Here is a 24,638-nt window from a genome sequence, read left to right as displayed (position 1 = left end):
GCTTAAAATCCCCAGTGAGGAAAACTCTCTGGCTGCTTCTGCTGGGAGACTTTGATCTCTCAGACCTGGCAGACCAGCCAAAGCTTCTAGGTGAGGGGTTTTGACAATCAGGTGATTGACAACCCTGGTCCAGGCACCCCAAGTCTCAAACAGGACTGGGAGGCCTCTAAACCAGAGCTAACAATCAGCTGTTTGTCAGCTTCAGATCTGGGACTGCACTGGGGACTTGAACGAGCCCTGATGCAATCTGGGGTCAGGGCCAACAAGTAGCTGATTGTCAGCCCCCGTCCCAGAAGGCATGAAGGCTGATTAAAGTCTCTGGTGTGGTCGTCAGGCCAGAGCTGACAACCAGCTGATTGTCAGCTCTGGCCAGACCTACAGCACTCCACTTTCAACTTGTCAGTGTTGGGCAAGCCTGGGATTACATTCCCAGGCTCCCTCTGTGCTGGTAAGTAGAAATGGCACAATTGGCCTGATCGCAAAATTGTGTCGCCTGTCATGCATTTGTTGCATGGCAGGCGGAGCGATTGTTGAGATCAGAGATCCTATCATGTCATGATGTGGCTAGGGGGCACATTTTCATGTTTTTTTCATACTATGAGCATACTGTGTAACTTGGGAATCCTTCCCCAAATGTATCAAAATAATTTTTGAGGTCCAGTTTCTCTTTAGTGTGCATCAAAATTAGAACCTATTCATTACCCTTCAGAATGACCGTATTCAAATATGAATACATTATTCATGTATTCAGAACATGAATGTATTCAGTACATGAATACATTAATACTTGCATTTTATTTTATTTAAAACATTTCACACTTCTCAAACTGTATAAAACATTTCACACTTCTCAAACTGTATAAAAAAATAATGAGTTATTGGAAAAATATGAAGTAAATGGAGCCAAAGGTGCTATGGTTTGAGATTTATTTCTGAAATTCAACATCTGGTAAAATCACATCTATAATCTAGCATAAAAAAAAGCAATAGAAGAAGGTATAAAATAAAGAAGCTAAGATCTATATAAATATACCCTGTGAATAGGTAAGTAGTGTAGATGTTATGACATTTTTAGTTAAGGATACCTGACTTTTTCCATTATACTTGCTTTTGAGTGGCATGTAACTTAAACAAATGAGGTTAAAATTTTCCATATCAGGTAGCTAAGCAGAAAATTAAATTGAAGAACAAAGCATTGTTTTGCCATGTTAAAAAGTCTCTAGAGCTGTTTAATTGAGAAGTACTTATGCCTTCGTGTTTGGAACAGAGACATTAAACATGTCTCTTTTGCTATCCCTCACCTGCACACTCTACCTCCACTCTCCCAGAGTGCTCCTCCCTCTGCTGGACCTGGGAGAGGTGCTAAGGGGGTGTAACAGAGAGCCAGAGACTAGACTATAGAGACTATAAAGTCCACAAGCAGGAGCAGGAGCAGCCTAGCTGCAGCAGAATAAGCAGTTGGGAGCTAAACAGCTGCAAATAAAAGGGCTGTGTGAAGCTTTGGTCACTGATTAAATTCGGCACAGATTCAGCCCAATTCAGCGGCTGAATCTCCAAATCCGAATCCAATCAGGAGACCCTTTAATCTCTCTGAATTGAATCAGAACACTCTGAATTAGTTCAGAGAGATACAATGATTTGGCCATAAACACAGCTTTTAATGTTTTTTCTACATACCTCAAGGTATCAGGTGTCTCATGAATGCTGGGATGCTGAGGTGGATGAAGCGCCCCATGGGAGCATGGTGGGGTCCCCAGCACACTCAGTGGCAGACCTGGAAGTGGACCAGAAGTATTTCTGGTCCACTTCTGGGTCCACTGCCGAGTACATGGGGTGGCCCCCCATGCTCCTATGGGATGCTTCATCCGCCCCACCATCTCAGTGTTCACGAGCCACCTGGCACCTCAGGGTATGTAGAAAAAACATTTAAAACTGTGTCTATTGCCGAATTGACACACTGAATCTTTGCAAAGAAAGAGATGTATAGGCAGTGGAAGCAGGGGGCAGCCACCAAGGAGGCATACACCACCCTGGTGCGCTATTGGAGGGAGTCAGTTAGGCAGGCCAAAGCAGGACTGGAGCTTAGGCTGGCTTCAACAATCAAGTACAATAAAAAGTCCTTCTACAGATACATAGCGAGCAAAAGGAAGGTGCAGAATAACATAGAGCCCCTGCAGTACAAATCAGGTAAGTTGGTGGTTGATGCAAGGAAAATGACAGAGCTCTTCAATGAGTTCTTTGCTTCAGTATTTCTAAGTATTGACCAAGACAATCCCCACACCTTGAAAATAGACAAATGTCCAAAAGGCATCAGACCACCAAAGTTTAGTGATAACTTAGTTAAAGAGCACTTGGAAGGGCTGGATGGATACAAGTCAGCTGGCCCAGATGATCTCCATCCACGAATGCTGAAGGAATTGGCCAGTGTCATTGCTGAGCTGCTGGCATGGCTGTTTGAGCTCTCACAGTGCTCCAGACAGGTCCCTGAGGACTGGAAAAAGGCCAACATGATGCCCAGTTTTAAGAAGGGGAGAAGGGAGGAGCCAGGTAACTTTAGGCCAGTCAGTCTTACCTCTATCCCTGGGAAAATACTAGAAAAAATCATCAAAGAGCGTATTTGTGAAAGCCCAGCAGAGGAAACGATGCTGAAAGGAAACCAGCACAGGTTTGTCACAGGTAGATCCTGCCTGACAAACTTTATAGCCTTTTATAACCAAGTCACTCACTGCCTTGGCACAGGAACAGAGGCCGATGTCATCTACCTAGATTTTAGGAAGGCCTTCGAAATAGTTTCATATCCTATTCTCATAGGGAAGCTAACGGGCTGTGGAGTGGACGCCTACACAGTCAGGTGCGTGGCTAACTGGCTTTGGGACTGCACCCAGAGAGTGGTGGTTGATGGGTCATTCTTGGCCTGGAAGGAGGTGGGCAGTGGGGTCTTGCAGGGTTTGGTCCTTGGGCCGGCGTTATTTAATATCTTCATCGGTGATTTGGATGAGGGTGTGGTGAGCACCCTCTCCAAGTTCACAGATGACACCAAATTATGGGGAAAAGTAAATACACCAGAGCTCAGGGAGCAGTTACAGGCTGACCTGGACCGGTTGGATCAATGGGCGGAACGAAATACGATGAAATTCAACAAAGATAAATGTCCTCCACATAGGAAGGAGGAATCCCCAGCACACCTACAGGTTGGGGGATGTCCTCCTCAGCAGCTCAGAGGCTGAGAGAGATGTTGGAGTCATAGTTGATTCCAAGATGAACATGAGCTGGCAGTGTAACGAGGCCATCAACAAAGCCAATCACACCTTGTCGTGTATTAACAGATGCATTACCAACAGATCAAGGAAGGTGATGCTCCCCCTCTATACAGCATTGGTCAGACTGCAGTTGGAGACCTGTGTCCAGTTTTGGGTGCCGCACTTCAAGAGGGACACGGAGGATCTGGAGAGGGTTCAGAGGAAGGCCACTCACATGATTAGTGGCCTCTGTGAAAGACCCTACAAGAAGAGGTTGAGAGATCTGGATCTCTTCAGCCTATACAGAAGACGGCTGAGGGGTGACCTTGTAGCCACCTATAAATTTATCAGGGGAGGACAGCAGGGAATTGAGGATGCGCTGTTTACCAGAGCACCCCAGGGAGTAACTAGGAATAATAGGTGCAAACTAGTGGAGAGTAGATTTAGGTTAGACATTAGGAAGAAATTTTTTACAATAAGCATGGCCAGAGTCTGGAATGGGCTTTCAAGAGAGGTGGTGCTATCACCTAACTTGGAGGTCTTCAATAGGAGGCTCGACAATCACCTAGCTGGGATCGTCTGACCTCAGTCCTCTTTTCTGCCAGGGGCGGGGGTTAGACACGATGATCCATTGGGTTCCTTCCGACTCTATAATCTATAAGTCTTCAGATTCAGATTTGCCCAAATCAAATTGGGACAGTAATCCAAATCAACAAATCGAATCACTGTCCCCTGAATCGGGCCAAATCTGAATCCGAATTGAATATGGCCCACTTTGCACACCCCTAGCAAATAACTACCTGGGAGCTGGCTGCAGAGATCCATGTAGGTAACAGGGAAACAACTCAACAGTAAGCTGCTCAGTAGGCCTTGGGAGCACACCTATAGTTGGTCATGGGAACATCTGACTGGAAGATGAAGAGCTCAGCAAATATAAATCTGGATGCCTGGGACAAAGAGACCAGTATGTTGCCCTGAACTCCACAGAGTAAAGAGCTCCTGCCAGCCTAGGCTGTCAGCAAGTGAAGGCTGCAGGCCTGCAGGTAGCCCACAGGCTAGTAGAGAGCCAATGAGAGGGGAGGGGGCTTCTGCAGCAGTATGATGACCCAGAAGGGCTCTGAGTGTTTAATTTGAAGCAGACAGCTGGCATTTTTGGTTTCAGTTTACCAGAGGATTGGGTTGTGACTGTGACTGTAGAGGTGGATTGGAGGCCACATAGCAGGGTGCCTGGGGGCACTCTGTTTCAAGTCCTGCAAAGGGACAGGAGGATCGAGGTGGGTTAAGGCTGAGAGAGCCAAGGCCTGGGCCTTACCAGAGGGGCAGAAGCCTGAGAGGGACTCCAGCCAAGATAGGGCCTGGAACCCAGAGAAATAAATAGGGTCTTGCTAGGACTAGGGATCAGGCAAGCTGGTGAACAAGTTGAGAATAAGACCTGTGAGGCCTGGACATGGCTATGGGGAGGCTGGAGGGCATTATTAAGGCCAGCTAATGTCCAAGAGCATAGGTAGGGCCAATAGGGCTTGATCAGTACATGAGACATGGGTGCCGGTAGGCGCATAGTGATAACAGGTTTTGAATCCATCGCCGTAAGTGAGACAGACGTGACAAGGGACACCGGACCAAGCAGGAACCCTGTGGGCACACTCAGGTACTCCAAGGAACTGCCTCTCAAATAAAATAGAATTTACATCAAGGTGTGGCAGGTGGGAGAACCAGGAGGTGGAGCGGAGAATACAGGTAGTCTGGCCAGTAGGGAACTTTACAGCGAGCCTTGGTGGTCAATCATGTCACAGCAGGGTACAGGGACTCCAGTCTCTGAATTCTGGTGGGGGCCATCCTGGAGAGTAGAGACAAAGCACACAGGAGAGTGTCCTGTCCCTTTGAATAAGTCACCTTTGTTTCTTCCTGATCTTAGTCTATTTCAGTTTCTCTGATAACTTTGGCGCTCTCAAGGGGTGCACGTGCACCCGCTAAGCATTGCCACTGGTGCTGCCCTTGGAGCACTTGATACACAGGGACTTCCAAGAGGCAAGGCACTCTTACATGGTCTTCCACAATGCCTGTGCCCTAGGTATTTTCTGTGATCTCATTAACGTCCTCCTTGACTCCCTCACTGTCTTTTCTTTCTACTCCGTATCAAACAGAAGTTGCTTGCCTTTAACTTATAAGGCCCATTATATCTTAAGCATCTTAGTTTAAGTAATAATGTTGTGATATCAACCTTGCCTTCACTCAACAGATGTTTCTGTTTTTACTATCAATTGACTTCTTGTATAAACACAACTGTGCTTTCTACTGCAGAAAGCCACAGCCAGAACTTGTGAATAGGATAAACTACCTGATATAATCCATACAGCGTCTAGTATGGATTTATATCTGTTTTCACCTTTAGCCATCTTCAAATCCTTTCTTGAGATCACCTTTGTCTTAAGGCCTGGTGATCAGACAGGCACATGAAAGGTTGTGATGCTCCCTCTTCTTACTTTAGGCACAGACAGAAGTGATAGTTTCTGCCTGATCTAGCCCCCAAAAGTCCTCTACAGCCATGACCAAACGGAAGCGCACAGCTGCAGAGCGCTTTAAAGGGGCCTAATTCTGTGAAAATCTGGCCCCTCATTGTATGAGGGGTCATATGAAGACACTTCAAAGTGGAGTGCCTTCAGTAACTTTTGTCTATGCCACCTCAGCCCTGTCACCATTTTCAGAATCGGAGGGAGGAAAGGGAGTGGAGGGAGTTTGGTCTGTGTTTTTTTCAGCTAGCAGGGGGGCTCCAATCTACCCACCTCACCCTCTAACACTGGCTGGGAACCCCTAGGAGCTCCCTCCACTCCCTTTCCCCCTCCCATTCTGAAAGCAGTGTGGAGGCTGGGAGGTAGGAAGGGTGTTGCTAAGGGAAACTGGCTGCAGGCTTGCAGCCAGCAGCTGGATTCCCCAACCCCCGAGGCTCAACAGCATACTTCTGTTGGGTCCAGGGGATCATTGTAACTCATGCAAAGTGGCATGAGTTACAACAGGGAGCTGCACTTCTGTTTGCACCTTTTATTACTATTTTCCCTCTGCCTACCATTCCACATCCTACATAATTTATTAAAAAGCAAATTGCATTACTAACAAAGCTGTGACAATTGTTTACTGTAGTCCTCTACTTGCATACTTTCATTTTTTTTTAATCTGTTTATATCTTTTAGATTGTGAGCCTTTTGTGGCTAGTATTGCACCTTTTCTACAAACATAATGGGATCCATATCCTGATTTAGTGCTTTTGGGCATGACATAATATAAAATGCTTACTACTAATAATACTTAAATTACTCTGCCCTCCAACATACAGGGAGTGTCTACACATGCATTTACTGCACTGTATCTTACTGTGCAGTAAGCACCTATTAAACTAATGTCTATACATGTAGGCTATACTTCGGTGTAAAGTTGTTCCCAAGTCAGAGCACACACACAGCATCACTGTGTAGTAAGGTGTCTATTTGTGCCTTACTAGGCAGTAGCTACTGGGGAGTAAATTTACTAGGCTAGCCATCATGCAAGTAGCAAATTTACCCTTGAGTCGGCATAAATAGCCATAGTTACTGTGCAGTAATGGTGCGCATGTAAACATGCCCACTATCATTCAACCTGCCCACAAGGCTACGACTTGAAAATTCTTGGGGTTCAGATGAGATTTTGTAAGCTCTTTTGCATGTCACTAGTTCTTACTCTTGGGAGTAATTCTAGACTTGGGTGTTTTGAGTAAGAATGAAAGAATTACAAGAGGAATGCCACTCAAGTTTTGTTCACTACTAAAATACTGAATTAATGGCTCTGGAAGGCAAATGAATGATATTAGCAGAAGAACTTGTCACACAAATGGAATTAGAATCTACATGCAGTTCCCGATATGGAGGAAAAAAGTATCACAGCATACCACTTTTGTTTCTAGCATGTGGGGTTTGTTTACTTTATTCATAGCATGAAAGAAGAGCTCAGCTGAGCGCTGCAGTCTGATCACCTAAAAAATGTCACCTACATCTTTGATGTGAAGTATGCTTTTGTTCTTTTAATACATCATAACAATAACATTTGCCGGCAAAGCTACAGCTGCTGTTTTTACAAAATGCAAATCAGAATTTACACATGGTAGGGCAGATTCTGTTCTTTTATAACAGTGCAAATTAAGAAGAATTCCTTTGATTTAAGTAGAATTACCATGGATGTACTTCAGTGTAGCTGGAGAATATTCAAACAAATTCATATACAACACTCAGGAAATCTTCTACCTCCTCCCTCAAAGGGCCCCTGCCACCACTGGGGGGAGCTCCAGGCCTAAGGGCTAGCAGGGAGCATTGGGCCAGGAGATAGCCCTGGGGGGCTGCCTGCTGCTGAGGTGGGGACAATATCCCCCTGTCTCGGTAGCAGGAAGCTCTTGGCCCTGGCTTCCCAATCAAGGGCATGGGGCTTGGAAAGAGCTGTAGAGGAGGGGTAGGTCCCAGCCCCCTGCCCTGATCCATCAGTGGGGCAGCTAGCAGCAGTCCCATAGTCAAGGAGGCACTGCTGGGAAATAAGGGTCTCCCAGCCCAAGCCCCACGACCACGGAGCTCAGGCTGGGAGATAAGGGTCTCTCAGCCCGACTCCCTGGTCACGATCTCAGAGCAGGGGGACCTAGTCCCCTCCACAGCTCCTGTGGCAGAGCCTGCCCTGGCAGCAGGCAGCTCCCGGGGGCAGGGAGCAATTTTCTGCCCCCTGGTGGACACCTGACTGGGATCAGATTTTGCACTCAGTCTGGCATCTACACAAGCACTATGGCATCATTACTAGTGCTGACTAAATTTGCTACTTGCATATACAGGTAGAAAATTTACTCTATTTTAGGGACATGTACTGCAAAGTAAGCATGTGCATGTGTAGACACACATGCTTACTTCGCAGTAAACTATGCTAACGCAAAGTTAAGCATCTCATGTAGATGCACCCAGTGTTTCTTTATTTCTGCATTTACAAGAACATTAATATAAAACCATATGTTATTCTTAAATTGGTTTAAATATTTTTTCATGTGTGAGATATTTTTGCAATATTGCTCTTCCATTAAATGCTCTGAATTAGTATCAAAATTGCTTTTATCAAAGCTATTCTTTTTTGTGCTGGGAGTGGTTGCTAAATAAGCCCTTGGAATGCATCAAACAGTATGTGCTCCAATCAATAAATAAATATGTCAGATGTACTATAGAAGAGATAAGAATATTACCAAGCAAATAGCACGTGTTTGAACCTTTCAAGGCTCATCAAAGTCAGTGATTTAAACAAATTAATAAAAACATTTCTAAAGAAAGGGGGAAATGACTTTGGCAATACACAGACTTCTTGTGCAATAGTAGCCAGTCCAAGCTACAAACTTCAATTCTACACTTACAAAAGAGCATACCCAAAAATGTGAACTTTTTATATGCAAGCAGAAAAATAAGTGCTTATGTCCTCATAAGCACATGCAAACACTTACAGTGCACACAATGGGCCTATGTACTTTTTGCAACTGCAGAATCAAAGACCACAGCTAAATATTTGGCTGTATGGAATTATTCTGTCCTTCACTCCAAAATTTGTATTTGGGAAAACTGATCCACTCTGTTTGCAAGTCTATGTGCAGTAGCCAGTCCTTTAGAACAGGGGTGTCGAAAATGCCCGGTGGGCCAGATCCAGTGTGTGGAGCCTCAGCATCAAGCCACCAGTGCTGCCCCAGGGTCAGCCCCCATAGGCAGGGCCCAGGATGCCTTCCACATGCAATGCCCATCCCAACCGCTTGGGGACTTTGCCACATGGACAGACATGTGAGGCATGGAACCAGGACTGGAACTGGCACTACATGTGGCATAGTCTGTCTGGGGGCATGTAGCATGGAGCCCAGACCAGCCAGAGCAGGCACCATGCTAGGCATAGTACCTGCCCTAACCAATCTGCTACACACAGCACCTGTGTGAGCACCTGGGACCTGCACTGTACATAGTGACTGCAAACACCATATTCAATGTGGGACTGGCCAGAGCAGGTATGTGTGCAGTGCAGTTTGGTCAGGGCAGGCACTATGCACAGCATGGTGCCTGCTCTGGCTGGTCTCAGACCTGTGTGACAGCCCTCAGTCAGACTGCAACACATGTGGCACTCATTCTGGCTGCTCTGAACTCCATACCACACACACAGCACAGGGCCCAGACTGGCTGGAGCAGGCACTGGATCCAGTATGCTGTGGGAAGGAGGGGATCTGTGGGCCTGATCAGCCCTGTACCATGTCTCCAGTTCATGCAGCTGGATGAGTTTTGACACCCCTGGTTCAGAACATAGGACAGCACAACCCACATGGAGGGTACTGCCTTGAATGCAAGATTTGTCTTGTGTACTTAATGAAATTACTTTAGAGAAACTGAAACAAGAGCTAAATTCTACCATAGGGGAGGCCCAACAATGGACCCCATGCAGTAGATATAAACTCTGATGTTGCTCAGGTCATACTATGAATCTTATGGTGAAATAGATCTACAAGTCATCTACGTGCATTAGCCACATGAGTCAAATTAGACAGTCCTATATCTGTATACAGAGTATACAACTATTGGAATTTGGAATATTCTGACAATTTGGAATATGGAATCATCCCATGAAAACTCACTGATATAATTCAGCTATTATAAATAGTTTATGTAAGCAGTGAAGTATACTATAGATATATAGTATATATGTATAATATTATAGCAGGGGGGTATCCCAGGGCCAATCAGTCATTAGCCTGCCCACCTGTCTCTGAGCTAACTGCCCACCTTCCTTGCCTTCCAGGTCTTGATGATAAAAATTAAGATGTCAATCAGGTGGGAGGTTGCCCATTTACTTGCCATGATGCCAAGGGTATTACACACAGCTCCAACCTTCCCTTACCATGTCCCATGCCTCACAGATGGCATCCTTTAGGCAGCCAAGCTCTCCTATACCCTTCTCCCTCTTAGCAGTGCCCCTCCACCCCCAGAACCTTTGGCCACACAGGCCCTGACCCCATCTTCACAGGCCAGTCAGCCCCATGCCCCTGGCCCTTTTGATCCCACCCCGGTCCTGGCCCCAGCATTGACCAGTCAAGCGTCCATCAAGGCAGGATTCTGCCAGCTTGCCTTCTCTGCCTCACAACTCTGCTGCCAGTTGGCTGAAGTTCTCTGTCCCTTGAGCCTCAGCCCTCTCAATATTCACTCTGCTCTGGGTTCCCTGCCTGTACCAACTCACCCCAGGGCTCCCTGGCCATCAATTCAGCTCTGGGCTCCCTGCCCATCAACTGCACTTCAGGATCTCTCAACCCATAACTGTGGAGGCTGGGGTTATAAGGTGCCCCTTACTTGCCTTTCACTGGGGAAGTGATTGGCCTGGCATTTCTTGGGAATGCTAGGCCAGGTCTGCCACAAGTAGCCCCACCAAACCATTCCGACCCAGCAGAGTGCAGTTTTTGGTGATGCCCAGGACCTGGAGCCTCCTCCTTCCCCATAGCTCCTGTCCATGTACCTCCAAGCATGTTCCATGATTTTGTCAGCAGTAGCTCCAGCCAAGAGGCTTTCTGTCCAGGGTTGCAGTGGCAAACTGCTGCCTCAGCCCCGGGGGCCGGAATCTAAAACGGAGGCTGCTCAGCCCCCTCCTCCAATCCCAGGGCCCTCCTGCAGTTGTGTGACTGCCTCATCAGGGCTGGCCCACATCTGCCGGATGCCCTGCTGCCTGCTCTCCACCCTTAAAGTTGCAGGCACCGAAGGTGCTCCGCCACAACTATATTATAATGTATGTGTTTGTGGATATATGTAATATATATGGAGACATTATACTATAGTGCATATATATTTACTTTTTTATGTAAGTATATTATAGATAGTGGAATTAGGCATTTCTTTTCTTAGCTGAAAATCTGGAAAGATCCTGAATCATAAATAATTTACTTCAGTTTCAACTTTTCTTTGTGCAGGTTATGGAGCCTTGCTGATCATGCCTTGATTGCTCGCTGTAATATGGAGGAAGCTGTACGCAGTGTATCTTTTAGTCCTGATGGATCCCAACTAGCTCTTGGGATGAAAGATGGCTCCTTCATCGTTCTCAGAGTAAGGTAAGAGGAGGAAAATTGAATTTCAGGCTGGTAGTTCTTTCTCTAGTAATTTAAGGCCAAATCCTGAAGGCCTTGATTTGAGACTTTTTTTAAATCAATGGGTATGTTATCTAAAAAAAAAAAATTGAACTGAGCACAGACCACAATTTCTCCAATGTGTATAAAGACATGAATGTTTGACTTGCAAATAGTGTAAACTCATGTTTCAACTAAACTCACACTTCAATCTGTAAGAGTGGTTTTCTACCTCATTAGACTCAAGGCACCCCTCATTAGATTTTTAGGCTGATCTATAAGTTTTATTTAGGTTTCAATTAAATCAAATACCTCTTTTACTATCACTAATGTTGCCTACGTTCAGGTATTTTAGAGCTAGCATTGTCTCTGTGAAGACCTCTGCCTTGTGCCTTACTGCAATTCAAATGAAATACATTTTTGCAGAACAGAAATTATGTTTATGTTATACTCATAGATGTTATAGGTTTGAGATGGACATCCCCTTTACCTGCATCAATAAAACTTGCAAGCACATGCACATTAGGTGCTGCTTTCACTTTCCATGTCATAAAACAGTCCCTTTAAATTTTCTTGAATGACAGTAATACCATATCAAAAGTCATAGCACTTTTTTATTTGGAATAATGGAAGCACATACATTTGAAAATTTGGTTTATTAACTTTTTCCTTGCAGCTTATATACAGTTGTGGATTGCTACATCACATGGGTGAAATATACTTCAGTTATTTTTAGATGGGGTTTTATACTTTCTTTGCAGAGCTGTAAGGGCGACAGAAGTACTCAAGGGTACTATTGTACTCAAGAATAAGGATCTCTATTTTCTTCTTCATGTTCTGAAAATATTAAAAAATACAAGTGCTAATTTCCCATCAATTTCTCTTGTTTTCAAGGGTAGTATAAAATGTTATTAGTATTTAACACTCTTTGCATTGGGAAAATGACCACTTACTTTATTCAAAAGAATTTGGTTTAAGGCCATAAGAAAGCATTTATTATGAAGATTGTGGGAAGACAAGTTACAAAATGAATACATAATAAAAGTAAAATGTGTGATTTGTGTTTGTTTTGTCAGATGTTTTAATAAGAAGAAGGAAATGTGTCTTTGCATGCCTTGTGGGCTACATATCCCAACAAAATAAGTACAAGGGCATTCCTCATCCTGTGGAGATTTGCATATGTGCACACTCGGGCACTGTAAACAATCTGGTGGTTGGGAAAGCAAATGTGGTTAAAAATACCCAGAAAGAGGTGTCAGCATTTTTGTGTTAGAGAATAATTTTTAAATGCCTCAACGTATTCAATTCTGTAACATTTTAATGTGTTTGCTGAAATATATTAAAACTACAGGCACATAATAGTACTAGCATAGACTAAAATATCATTAAATAATATTCATATTTTAAAACCTTTTCAAAAGCTCATGTTCTTTCTTTTCTGGCTACTAAGCTTTTCTGTGTCTAACAGTCATCTTGTTCATAATCTGGCTGGCATCTAACATTATTTATGATTCTGATGCATTTCAGTCTGGTAAGAAAAAGTCACGAGCCTGGCATTTTAGCTTTAAAAGGACAACAACATGTTTTTATAAAGCCCTTAATATAACTGTTTCTCTGTCTTTTCCATGATTTTACTTTCTTTTAGATTGGCAGTTCCACAGGCCTTGAACTTGGGAAGCTCTGGCCTCTGGCATTATATCTTCTTCTCGACTCAAATGGGTTTGGTCACTTGGAACTTTCAAGATATATTAACTTAAAGCCATGATAGGGAAATCCAAAATATGGGCCATCCTTCTCAGTAACAGCATTTACCCTTGTGCAGTACAGTCCCCCGTATTAGTATTAAAGTAAGGTTGGTCGAAACACAAAATTTCATGAAAATATTTCTGTTTTAATTGGCAGCTTTTTTATTACTAGCTGAAAGGCCAGTAAAATACTTCTTTAAATGATGAGGTTAACAATTTAAAAAATAAAATTACATTTTTTTTGTGGAAGATGAGGAAAAAAATTATTTCCTGGTTAGCTTCATCTGTATTCTCTCTGCGTTCCAGAGTCTGTTTCTACCATCTATTGTTGCTGTTGACTCATAAGCGTGTTACCCACCACGTACACCTCTGGTGCATAAGAATTATTCAAGAGTGAATGAAGTGTATTTATATTTATATGCCAGAAAACTAAAGCACAGTAAAGAAATAAAATTTAAATTACACACATGCACACTTATATGAGTGTAATTTATTTCTTTACTAGATTTATATACATAAATATATAAAGTGTGTGTGTGTATACAAACGCATACATACATACACACACATCTATATAAAGGTGTATATGTATACATTAGATACATGCATCTACATATGTGCAGATTGTGTCTGCAAGTCAAAGAACAAGTTCTATTTGATTTTGAGCTTTCTTGGGATATTTGATAGTGGAAAGTTTTCTTTCCTTGTTTTCCCTGCTTCCCCTCCACCTTAATTATTATTATTTAATTTTACCCATCCTACAGATAGGAAAGGCATCCAGATCTGTCTAATAAGTCTTTTGGAAAATGTATTCTAAGAGGTCTGTTTTCATCTACCAGAACTGCTGTTTTTAATTCTTTGACCAAAAACCACTCTGGGGAATGCTTTTTTGGGGAAAGCAGCATAAAAATCAAATAAATTAAGTATAAAATATTATTTAGGCAGAGGAGAAGGAATTATTTATATCTTTCTTGATCCATCAGAAGGCAGACAAGATCAGAGGAAGAAACCACTAGTTCTTATAACAGAATTTGCTGCATTCGTTTATTCAGCTTTTGTTTTCAGGCCAATTCATTGAAATTTGGATTACATAGTCATAAATTAATAATTTATATTCTCACTCTTCATTCTTGTAGAGATATGACAGAGGTAGTTCATATCAAAGACCGAAAGGAAGTAATTCATGAAATGAAATTTTCGCCAGATGGCTCTTACCTTGCTGTGGGTTCTAATGACAGCCCTGTGGATGTCTATGCAGTTGCTCAACGGTATAAGAAAATTGGAGAATGTAATAAGTCATCTAGTTTTATTACTCATATTGACTGGTCTGTGGATAGTAAATTCTTGCAAACCAATGATGGTGCAGGAGAGCGACTATTCTACAGGATGCCATGTAAGTTTACCAATAATTTTGTTCTGTGGACAGATAGATGGCTTATAAGGGGGAAACAGAACAAATCTAATTCAAATTTTACTTCTCAGTTATTTGTTTATCTCTATACTTTCTTCATAGATTTATAGATTCATAGATATTGGGGTCGGAAGGGATCTCAGCAAATCAGTGAGTCTGACCCCCTGCCCGGGTAGGAAAGAGCGCTGGGGTCTTCCTAATGGAAGACATATTTACAGTTCAGATTAAACTTCAGCATCTGTAAAAAGAAATACCTTTTCTTAACTTCATTTATCATATTGTACATTGTTCCCATATTAATCATAGTATAGATTGACTCACTAAAGAAGGAACTAATTTTCATCATGAATAGCTTAAAAATAGCTTCTGCTATGTGTTCCTTTCCTACCATCTAATGCATAATTATTAAGAATTTGATTTCTAGAGGATAGAATAAGTTGTCTGGGTAAATTTCAAGCATATTCTTTAGGCTTGAAGAATAAAAGACACCGTGGGCTTGCCAATCCAGCCCATAGACCGGCCCTGTGCCCCTCATCTGGCCTACAGGATCAGATGAGTTTGACAGCCCCAGACTAGATAATCTCCTGAGGTCCCTTATAACCACATTTTTCTATGATTCTGTAGTTCTTTAGGATTTTTTTATAATACTGTAAGTAGCACATAAGAAACACCTCAGTAATTCGTGATACATTACAAGCTAAATTGATCCTCTTCAGCACATATTTGAAGTGATAGTGCTTCCAAAGTATTGATAGATTTACATTTTGATTAAAATGATTGGAAATATTCTGCTAAATATAAAATCTAGTAGGCCTGGTATCCCAAATTATCCCATGGTTGGTAGCCCAGAGGTTGCAAGTTCAAGGCCACAGCAGAGGTATGACAATGTCAGATTCCAACAAATCTGTGCGTTCTGCTAAATACCTTTCAGAAGGACACAAAAAAGGAAAGGAAGAATGAAAGCTAAAGATTCACACTGGGTACATATACACAAGCTATTAATGTGCAGCAATAAACTCCGGAGCATCTCAAGCTGGAATCAACTGCTCTCAGGTGCAGCATCTACATGAGCACCCAGGACTGCAGCAAGTTGAGCTGGGGCAGAGAAGCTCTGGGCTGGCCAGGGATCAGCCCCAGGCTCCAGGTGTTGACGTCAGGTGGTGGAAGGGCTGGCAGAAGCAATTTGGGCCTGATGGTCAGCATCTACATGTGCGTTTGATCACATTTAATGACTCTGTGGGAAGACAGTCCTGTCCCTGACATGTGCCTTAATATTGGCACATGTGTAGATGGTGATGCTTTACTGTGAAGCTAATTAGTCAACAGTTTTGAAAAACAAAGGAAATATATCATTAAGTGGTTATAGATTGTTTGCACAAATATTCCTAGGTCTGGCACACAAATGAGCTTGAATTAAAATGCTGGATCTAATGCCCAAAGGCATTCAGGCCAGCTGGCATTTAGTTGCATTTAATATCATTTTAAAACTTTATTTTTAATTGACCTTTGTTCATAGGTTTACAATACAGGTAATGTATAATAGTATGCATTCTATGTACAAGAAGGTTCACTATGTTTCCCTTATTGTCGTGGTGCTCATCCTCCAGCCTTCAGGGACATGTCCTCTGACTCACAGGGATCCCCATAGGTCTGGAAATTTGGTGGTAGCGGAGCAGAGGCAATTAATACTGCCAGTGCTCCCTCACCACCAAATTTTCAAGACCTGTGAGCTAGATGACGTGGCCCTGAGCATGGGGCCAGGGCTGCAGATATAAACTGATTTAGGGCCCATCTAGCATGTGGGGCTGGGACCAGATGTAATCCAGCATGGGGGACCAAAGTCTGATCCAGCTGGGGCCTGATACAGAGCAGGGGGCCAGGGTCAGGGCCTGATCCACCATGTAGGGCTGCGGGCACAGTCTCATCTGTGGGGCCAAAGCTAGGGCCTGGTCCAGTGGATGGGGCCAGGGCTACAGGCACAATATGATGTGTGGGACCAGGGCCTGATCCAGTGTGTGGGACCAGGATCAAGGTCTGATCCAGCGACCCCCACACAATAGATTGGGCCCAGAGACTAGATCTGCCTACAGACTGACCCCACACCACTCATCCAGCCCTCAGGGCTGAAAGATTGGACACCACTGCCACACAGCATTGGTATTATGTTCTATGTATGATTAGCTCAAAGATCTTCACAATTCTTCACAGAATTCTTAAATTATGTGAGGTTTCAGATATTATACAACTGATCATCTCTTGCTGTTTGTGTTGTGATTTTAATTCCAGTGGTTACATTACTTCTTTCATGAAACATATATCAAAATGCATGTAAGCTGATTTTTTTTCCCCAATTATTTTTATTATCTTGGTATGTACAAGATACCCACAAACACTATGTATAGAGAACATTAAAGCTTCCTATGAAGTCATGTTGTACCTAATTAATTTAGAGTAAAGCCATTAAGTATAAAACAGTCTCTGTTAATGGCAAGAACTACAGTATAATGACAGATTAACTAAATATTCTTATTTTACTGACCTCATATAATCCAATAAAGCAGACTGCTGCACCAATTTGAAAATCTGAAATGGAAAACTGAAGGTCAATTTAGGAGTAAAAAGCTATATTTTTAGAACTATAGTTCCTATTTCAAAATTGGAATTAGTGCATATTATTAAGTTTAGAACAGGTATAAATGCAATAGCTATTCATGTGTACATAACTGCCTTTTTTTAGTTGCTTATTTTTCCAGAAAGCTATTCATAATAAACTTCTGAGCTAAATTAATTTTTAATATTTTAAATGGTGCTGGGTCAGGACCTTTATGATCAGCTATGAAAAAATTCATAACCAAACAGATCATATTTGTTTATTTGTGTAAAATAAACTAATGGGTCTTAGAGTCCTTTACAGACGCAAAAACATGAAGCTCAGGAAGAATACAGAACTGCAATGTAAAAATGCATATTTATGTTGAAATATATAAACATCATATTAAATTGAATGTTTTCAGCTGGAAAGCATTTAACCAACAAAGAGGAGATCAAAGGAATTCACTGGGCTTCATGGACCTGTGTGATAGGGTCTGAAGTGAATGGAATTTGGCCCAAATATACTAACATTACAGATGTCAACTCTGTAGATGGAAATTACAGTAGCTCAGTGCTTGTGACTGGAGATGATTTTGGATTGGTTAAATTATTCAGATTTCCTTGCCTAAAGAAAGGTAAGAGTTTTTTGTTGTGGAGAATGCAATGATAAACGTTTTTTGAGTGTATATAATATTACAATGATAGTACACTAATCTAAGTACTTTGGATTTAATTTTTCTGTGATATCTATTCTGAAATCCCAGTAATATTCAGAAGTCTTTCTAATGTTAATAACAGTTATATGCATGCTATTGGGAGATTATGTCTCACTGACTCTAAAAGGATCGCTCAATATTTGTAATATTTCAGTGGAGTTGTATCTTGCATTCAGTAACACTTGATATAGGCAGGTGTCAAATAAGACTGCTCTTATCACTTATTAACAAGATTTATTTGTACAAACAGACAATGTCTGGTACTTTTTTAAAGTATCCTTCTGAGCTGTCAAATTATTATGTAGTTATTCAATTCCATGGAAGTTCTAAGATTTAATTGTATGAGTCATTGTGCCTATTTTGCCTTTTTAAAGCTCAGAACCCATATTTTTATTAATACTTTGATCTTTGATTTTTACTTAAATATAATTTTATTAAATTCTGGTAGTCTTGTCTGAATATAGCTTTGCTTCTTTGTCTTTACTTTGTAACTTTACTTTGTTGTTCTTTTTCTTTGCCTTGAGTCTATACTATTTAATTCTGTAAAATTCACTTTTTTTTAAGTGACAGGCATACAAAATTCAATTGTATTTGTATGTCTTTTATTGTCAAAATAAAAAGACATATTTTATTGGGCATCTTTTAAGATAATCTTCTGAATAATTATAATAGGTAATCTAATGTAAAAGATTCACAGGTTGAAAAAAGGATATGTATTTTTAAAAAAGCTTAAACATGTATGTTTTCCTGTGATCTGTATACCCTTGTGCAGTGGTGCTCAACCATTTGGCCCTGCTGTCCAGGTAAGTGGTACAGGGCTGGTCCTCAGGCTGGATTGAGCCCTGCTCTAGGGCTGGCGCCAGGGACCCAGCACCACCCCTTGCTTGGGCCATGCACCAGGATTGTGTTGCAGGAACCCAGTAGTGCCTCTTTCTGCTGGGTTTGGGCCCCAGGGCCCCAACACCACCTCCTCCCACCCCTGCACACTGGGATTGAGCTCTGGGGGTCTGGCTCTCCTCCCCTCCTGTTGAGATAAGGGCCTGGTTTTGCCCCCCTCCCAGCATCCCACACCAGGATTTGGCCCTGGGGCCTGGCACCACCCCACTAGGTGTGGCAGGATGGACTGGGTGCGCATTTCCCACTACCAAATTTCCAGACCTGTGGGGAGCCCTGAAGGCAGATGACATGGCACCGTGAGCCAAGGGTGAGCACCCCTGCCCTGCTGTAATGAGGTGGCATAGTCTGCAGCATTTGCTGTGTGTATTTTTTCTAAAGTTAGAGGGCCTGTCCTTTCAGTCCTGTTTGGTTGTGAATAAATCCTCATTCTGTGGTGCAACTACTCACCTCAACAGCTGATTTGGCCAGGTAATGTTCCAGTTTCTTTTGACATATTTCTAACACATTTCAGTGGTTTAGCTGCCACCATTTATTTTACTATTTCACACTACTAGCTGTTTTTTAAAATTGTAAAATACATATTAGAAAAGAAAAATGAGCAGCTAGCTCCCAATTTCAATTTTTAATTAAAAACCTAAATTTAACAGAGGCTTTGTTTTCCCTTCTTTAGCAGACTCATTAGAGATAAATAAGAAAATACTGCTATGCACAAAGCTCCTTCCAACATTCAACACTGATTGAAGAGGAAAGGAGATGTATTCCTGCCAGAGTCTGTGATACTATTCTTTAGGCATTTGCCTGTATTAAAAAAATGTCAGCTTAAGTTGATTTAAAAATAACTAAGTTAAACCAGTCCAAAACCCTCTTACTATAGACAAGAAATAAGCTGGTTCAAGTGCATCTGTTTTCAAAATGTGCACAGGTTGAATTAGATAAATGTTTAAATGATTTGTGTTAAATGTATGCCCTTAGCTTAATAATATAAGGAGGGGTGCGTGAGCAGGGCAGAAGCCCTAGGCACTGCTTAAGAGGTTGGAATGGAGCTAAAGTCATGCCGCACCCTCCCATTTTACCCCTCACCCTGCATCTTTGGCAGCTCTGGCTCCAGCTCTGGGAGCAGGATGTGCAGAGAAGTGGTGCCAGCACATGGTTGCTGGGTCACTGCTGCTGAGGAGACATTGCCTCCTTTATTGCTGCTAAAAATATTCTGTTCTTTTGGTTGCTCAACACACATTAGTGGCTAAAAAGGAAGTGACATCTCCCCCAGCAGTAGCAGCAAACCTTTAGCTGCTGAAGCATGTGGTGCTGCCCAGGACATAAACTCTGGTTTAGCAAATATAGGTCAGCCCTAACATAACTGAGGATAGCATAAGTCAGTCTTCTTAAAATAGTGTGCTCTCCAAGAAAAGTTTGTGACATATGGTCTGGTGCAACATTAGATTGTGTTTAAACCATGTTTTCTTCCTTTAAGGAAGTCCTCACTTTCAATTCCTCTGGTATATTAGGTAGCCATGAAACAGAGCTAAATTATATGCTTGAAGATGTCTTGATTACCCCATTTATACCCTTTGGGTATTTTTAATAGTAACTGTAAAAGAGTCTGAAGGAGACTTGAGGAGATGCATTGATTACAACAAACAATTCAAACAGTTCAAGATAGCCACCCACTGTGAGAGACTTGTTTTCCGGGGGTGGCCATGACACCTTGTGATGCCCACACAATCCCTGCCCAGCTTCAACTCTAGGGTGCCCTCCACCTACTTACTTACCCACCATGCTTTTGATGTTAGAATTTTATTGTGAGCAAGAATACCTAAGGGTCCCTAAGTTAACCTCAATTGTTTCCTGTGTCGGGCCTTTGCCTTCTCCCTTTTTCTCTTGTACAGCCCCTCCAGCTCCAGTTCACTGTGCTGGACCAAGCTTCCATGTCTGAGTTTCTCATCTTGCCCCCTGAGGCCTTTGTCTCTGCCCCCTCTTGACAGCTGAGCCTTCCTGGGCTCTCTCTCAGTATGGGCTGCTGTCTCTGCCCTGCAAACTTGCTGAAGGTGCACTGTGCCATCGACCAGGTCATTGATGAAGACATTGAACAAAATTGGCCCCAGGACCCACCCTGGGGCACTCCACTTGATACTGGCTACCAACTAGACATGGAGCCATTGATTACTGCCCTCTAAGCCCGATGTTCCAGCCAGTTTTCTATCCACTTGATCATGAATGGCACATGTCCCTTGTGGCTGGGGGGGCATGGCGGTGGTGGGAGCATGGTGGTTGTGGCAGAAGCGCAGCAGTGGTAAGCGGGGGAGCTCCCACAGATGCTGCTGGCACTGTCGGGGGGGGAGGGGGCAGATTGGGGGTGATGAGTGCTGACCAAGGGTCGATGACCACCTGTTCCTGCTGCTGGTGGCCAGTGGGGATCACAAACTGTCCACAGACACTACCGGTGGTGTCAGCAGTGGGGTGGCGAGTGGCAACAGCCCGCAGGTGCCTCTGACAGTGTCAGTGGTGCCTTTTTGCAGGGGGTGCGCTGCCATGCTCAGGGATTGCACGCACAAACCCTACACATCCCCCCTGTGCCTTATAGTCCATACATCAGTCCATGCATTGATATTATTGTTTTATTGTGGGGGAGATTATGTAAAAGACCAGGCTTTCTGGCCCGCAAATCCAAATCCTGCCCTTCTCAGGCTCCGGGCCCTGGGGCCCCCAGGTCTAGCCCTGCTCTAGGATTTGGGCCCTCTGACCCCCCAGTCTATGCCTTGAGTCTGCCCTGGACAGGGCTCAAAGTGATTGCATGCCTCTTAGGCACCAATGGGATTGATGCACTGTAGGCACTATGAGATCTCCAAACCACCGGATAGAACTATAACCAAAACATAAGCCATAGCTTAACTCCTGGCTGTAACACAAACTCTCAGCCGACTGGCTGTCTCCTAAACTCTTTCTTCCTTCTGGGTCTCTGTCCCCTACCAGCCCTCAGCTTCTCACTTGTCCTCAAGCTTAGTGGGGTCCCAGCCATCCAGCTCACTTACAACAGAGCTCCTTCCCCTTCAGCATCTGGAGCTAGCCTGCTGGTCCTGTCTCTAGCTCTAGCTTATTTCTCTCCCAGGCCCTGCCCCTTTCTGTACAGGTGACTCCCCAGGGATGCCTGCAAAATCTCTTTAATTAGGCTCATTACCTGGGCTCCATGGCGTCCAGATTCAGCGATGCCATGCCTCTCCTGCAGGGCTCTCCCTGAGCTTTTTCTCCCTTTAAGTGACAGAGAATCCCAGATGCTCTGTTCCACCCCAATAGAAAACATTCTAGTTAAAATATCAGACACAAAATATTTCCATAGTTTACCTCTCACCTAAACTGTCACCTAAAGGTAAACAAGACAAGTTTTAGTTTTATAGTATCCTACAAATTACTTCTGTGCCACAGAATGCATTTCAGATGTTCTGAATGCACTGGGGACATTTCAGAGTTTAGTATGTGGTCTGACCCCAGTTTTGAGAATTAAAAACAGGAGACCTGATCCTCCCCCTCCCCCCCAAAACACCAGAACATCTGGTAAAACTGGAAAGGATTTGAAGGTTTTATGGGTGAGGATTTAAACCTGAAGGAAACACATGTCATTTTGCCATAAATCACTTCACCTTCCTGGGATATATAATCAATAAGAATGTCTCAGACCTCCAGACTGGACATTATAAAAGACCTGGAAGGTTTGGCTTAAACTGGGGTAGGTATCATGGTTTGTAAGCTTGTGAAGAGTCTACATGAGGTATGTACTTAATTTCAGAGCCTGAATGCAATTATGCCATCAAAGAAAAAGTGACTTTGGACATCGTTTGCATCACTTCCAGCACACCAGATAATCTAGGCTGTCCTGACAGAACATGCTACACCTATGCATCTTTTGTTACAGTGCCAGCTGGCACTTAAGTATTCATTTCTTTCCCTATGAGATCATTTTTCGGCTCTGGCGGCACAGGCTTCTTTGTGACTTGATGTTCAGGCAGTAAGAATTGGCAAATCCCTGTGCATTTACGCACACAGGTGATGCAACCGAGTCTTCTCTCAGTGACCTCAGGGCAACATTTCCAGCAGTGGAAGAATAGATGACACACAAAAGTGAGCCAGCTAGGCCCAAGGTACCCAGGTAAAGGAAAATTACATGCTCATAGAGGAAGGAGGGAATGTGTAGCAATGCAGCTGAAAAAAGCAACCAAGAAAATTTGAAAGAAGGGTGTAGTCTGAATGCTTGAACCTCCAAGGAAGAAAATGGAGATAGGGAGAGAGAACGCCAGCTACTCCAATTCTGAAAAGGAAAGTTTATAAGAATATCTACATCAAAGTAATTGAGAAATCCAAGTTTTAAGATGTTCTTCAGATGTATGTTTCCAGTTTAAACTGCAATTGACTGGTATGGTTCCACATCTGTTGCAAACCAGCTGTCAGGCTACAGAGAGATTATTAAAGTTATTACAGAAATATCTCTGTTCACTCGGTCAGACTGAGCATCAGCTGTTTTCCACTGTGGTAAAGTTGATAAAAAATATTTTTTGTTCAAAGCAACCGGTGCTATAAATAAGTATAGGTTCTGAGTTGTGCATCATATTAACATATGGCTTTGATTCACAATCAGACAACTGCTGCTCAGGTAGTACAGAATTTTATAGGAACACAAGACTGATGGCTTGAAACTTACAGGCATTGCAGAAGAACTCATCTCAAGAAATCAAGGGCAAAGATCAAGGTTTGGAATTTGTCCAGATTTTAAATTCATTCTTATCAGCCACAGTTTAAAAAAGTAATTCTTTCATGAGTAGTTTTGTACTATGATTGAAATCTTTCACTTGTAATTACATGTGATAAGATTCTGTTCCAAACTCTTTGATTTCTTTATTAATTCAATCCTTCATTCCTCTGAGAGAGGGACCTTTTGAAGCCTAACCCAAACCCTGAGTTTTCTATGCCTGTATCAAAGGGGGGCATGCACTCCCTCTCCAGGATGAATTTTTTAGACACATCCTGTTTTCTGTCCTAATTAGATAATTATTGATAATGAGTTTATTGTATAAGTGATACAGTGCTGAAGGGGAAATGTATATATGGAAATAGTAGAGACACTATATAAAAAAATCATGTCATAACAAAAGATAGCATTGCACTTGTATTTTGCAAGAGTTCAGACAAAATGTTTGGGGGGAATCAAACTTCCACTCAGAAAGCTTGTCCTTAATGCACTCTTTAATGATGAATGTCTTTCATTCTTGATCTGGAAAATCTGTCATTGAAAACCTGTTGAAAAAGATTGTATATATTGTTCACATTCATATTACATTATTTCAGGTATCCAGGTTGTAGCTGTATTGGTCTAGAGGCAAAAGGAATTAAAACTCGTGGTAGAGGCGATATCTTTTATTAGGCCAACTAGATTTTTGCAGAATTAAAGAAATTAAAGAATTAAAGCAATTTTTTTTGCAAAAATCTAGTTGATCTAATAAAAGCTATCACCTCTATTACATTATATGGCTTTTTCTGGTTTGGTTCTTTCTATCCTGTATAACTGAATCTGGTCTCATTTTTTGAGGACTAGTGAAGATTAGAAGACTGGGAAGTACTTCAGAGGTCTCCAGGGCTGTAGGTTGCAGCCGTGTTGGTCTAAGGACATAGGCAAACAAGCTTCTTTGGGTGAATCTGATATCTTTTATTAGACGAACTTAAATAGTTGGAAAACAATTCTTAAGCAAGCTTTCAGGTTCAAAAACCCTTTGTCAGGCTAAGGAAGTTTCAGCAGTTGGTGTGTGCTCTTCCTGCATGGAATGAGAAGTAAAAAAAGCCAGAGGCTGGGCTGGTATGCATACAAGACAGGCAGTTAATGAAAATGTAGATTGAGGAGTCGATGGGTGAGAGACAGGCTGGGGG

General features: G+C 42.6%; 1 protein-coding gene across 3 annotated transcripts in view; it reads left to right on the top strand.

The window, feature by feature from the left end:
* EML6 (echinoderm microtubule associated protein like 6) overlaps positions 1-24,638 on the top strand; it is a 325,505-nt gene that overhangs the window by 155,210 nt on the left and 145,657 nt on the right. For all 3 annotated transcript variants that reach the window (XM_019549288.1, XM_019549286.1, XM_019549287.1), the window contains exons 8-10: positions 11,215-11,352; positions 14,249-14,505; positions 17,538-17,750. In XM_019549288.1, the coding sequence (XP_019404833.1) occupies positions 11,215-11,352; positions 14,249-14,505; positions 17,538-17,750 (608 nt within the window). The remainder of the gene's footprint in view (positions 1-11,214; positions 11,353-14,248; positions 14,506-17,537; positions 17,751-24,638) is intronic.

Source organism: Crocodylus porosus, unplaced genomic scaffold (genome assembly GCF_001723895.1).
Source record: "Crocodylus porosus isolate Cpor-Errol unplaced genomic scaffold, CroPor_comp1, whole genome shotgun sequence".
Lineage (NCBI taxonomy): Eukaryota > Metazoa > Chordata > Crocodylia > Crocodylidae > Crocodylus > Crocodylus porosus.
Note: the sequence above shows the minus strand (reverse complement) of the source record. Positions and strands in the feature narration are given on the sequence as shown.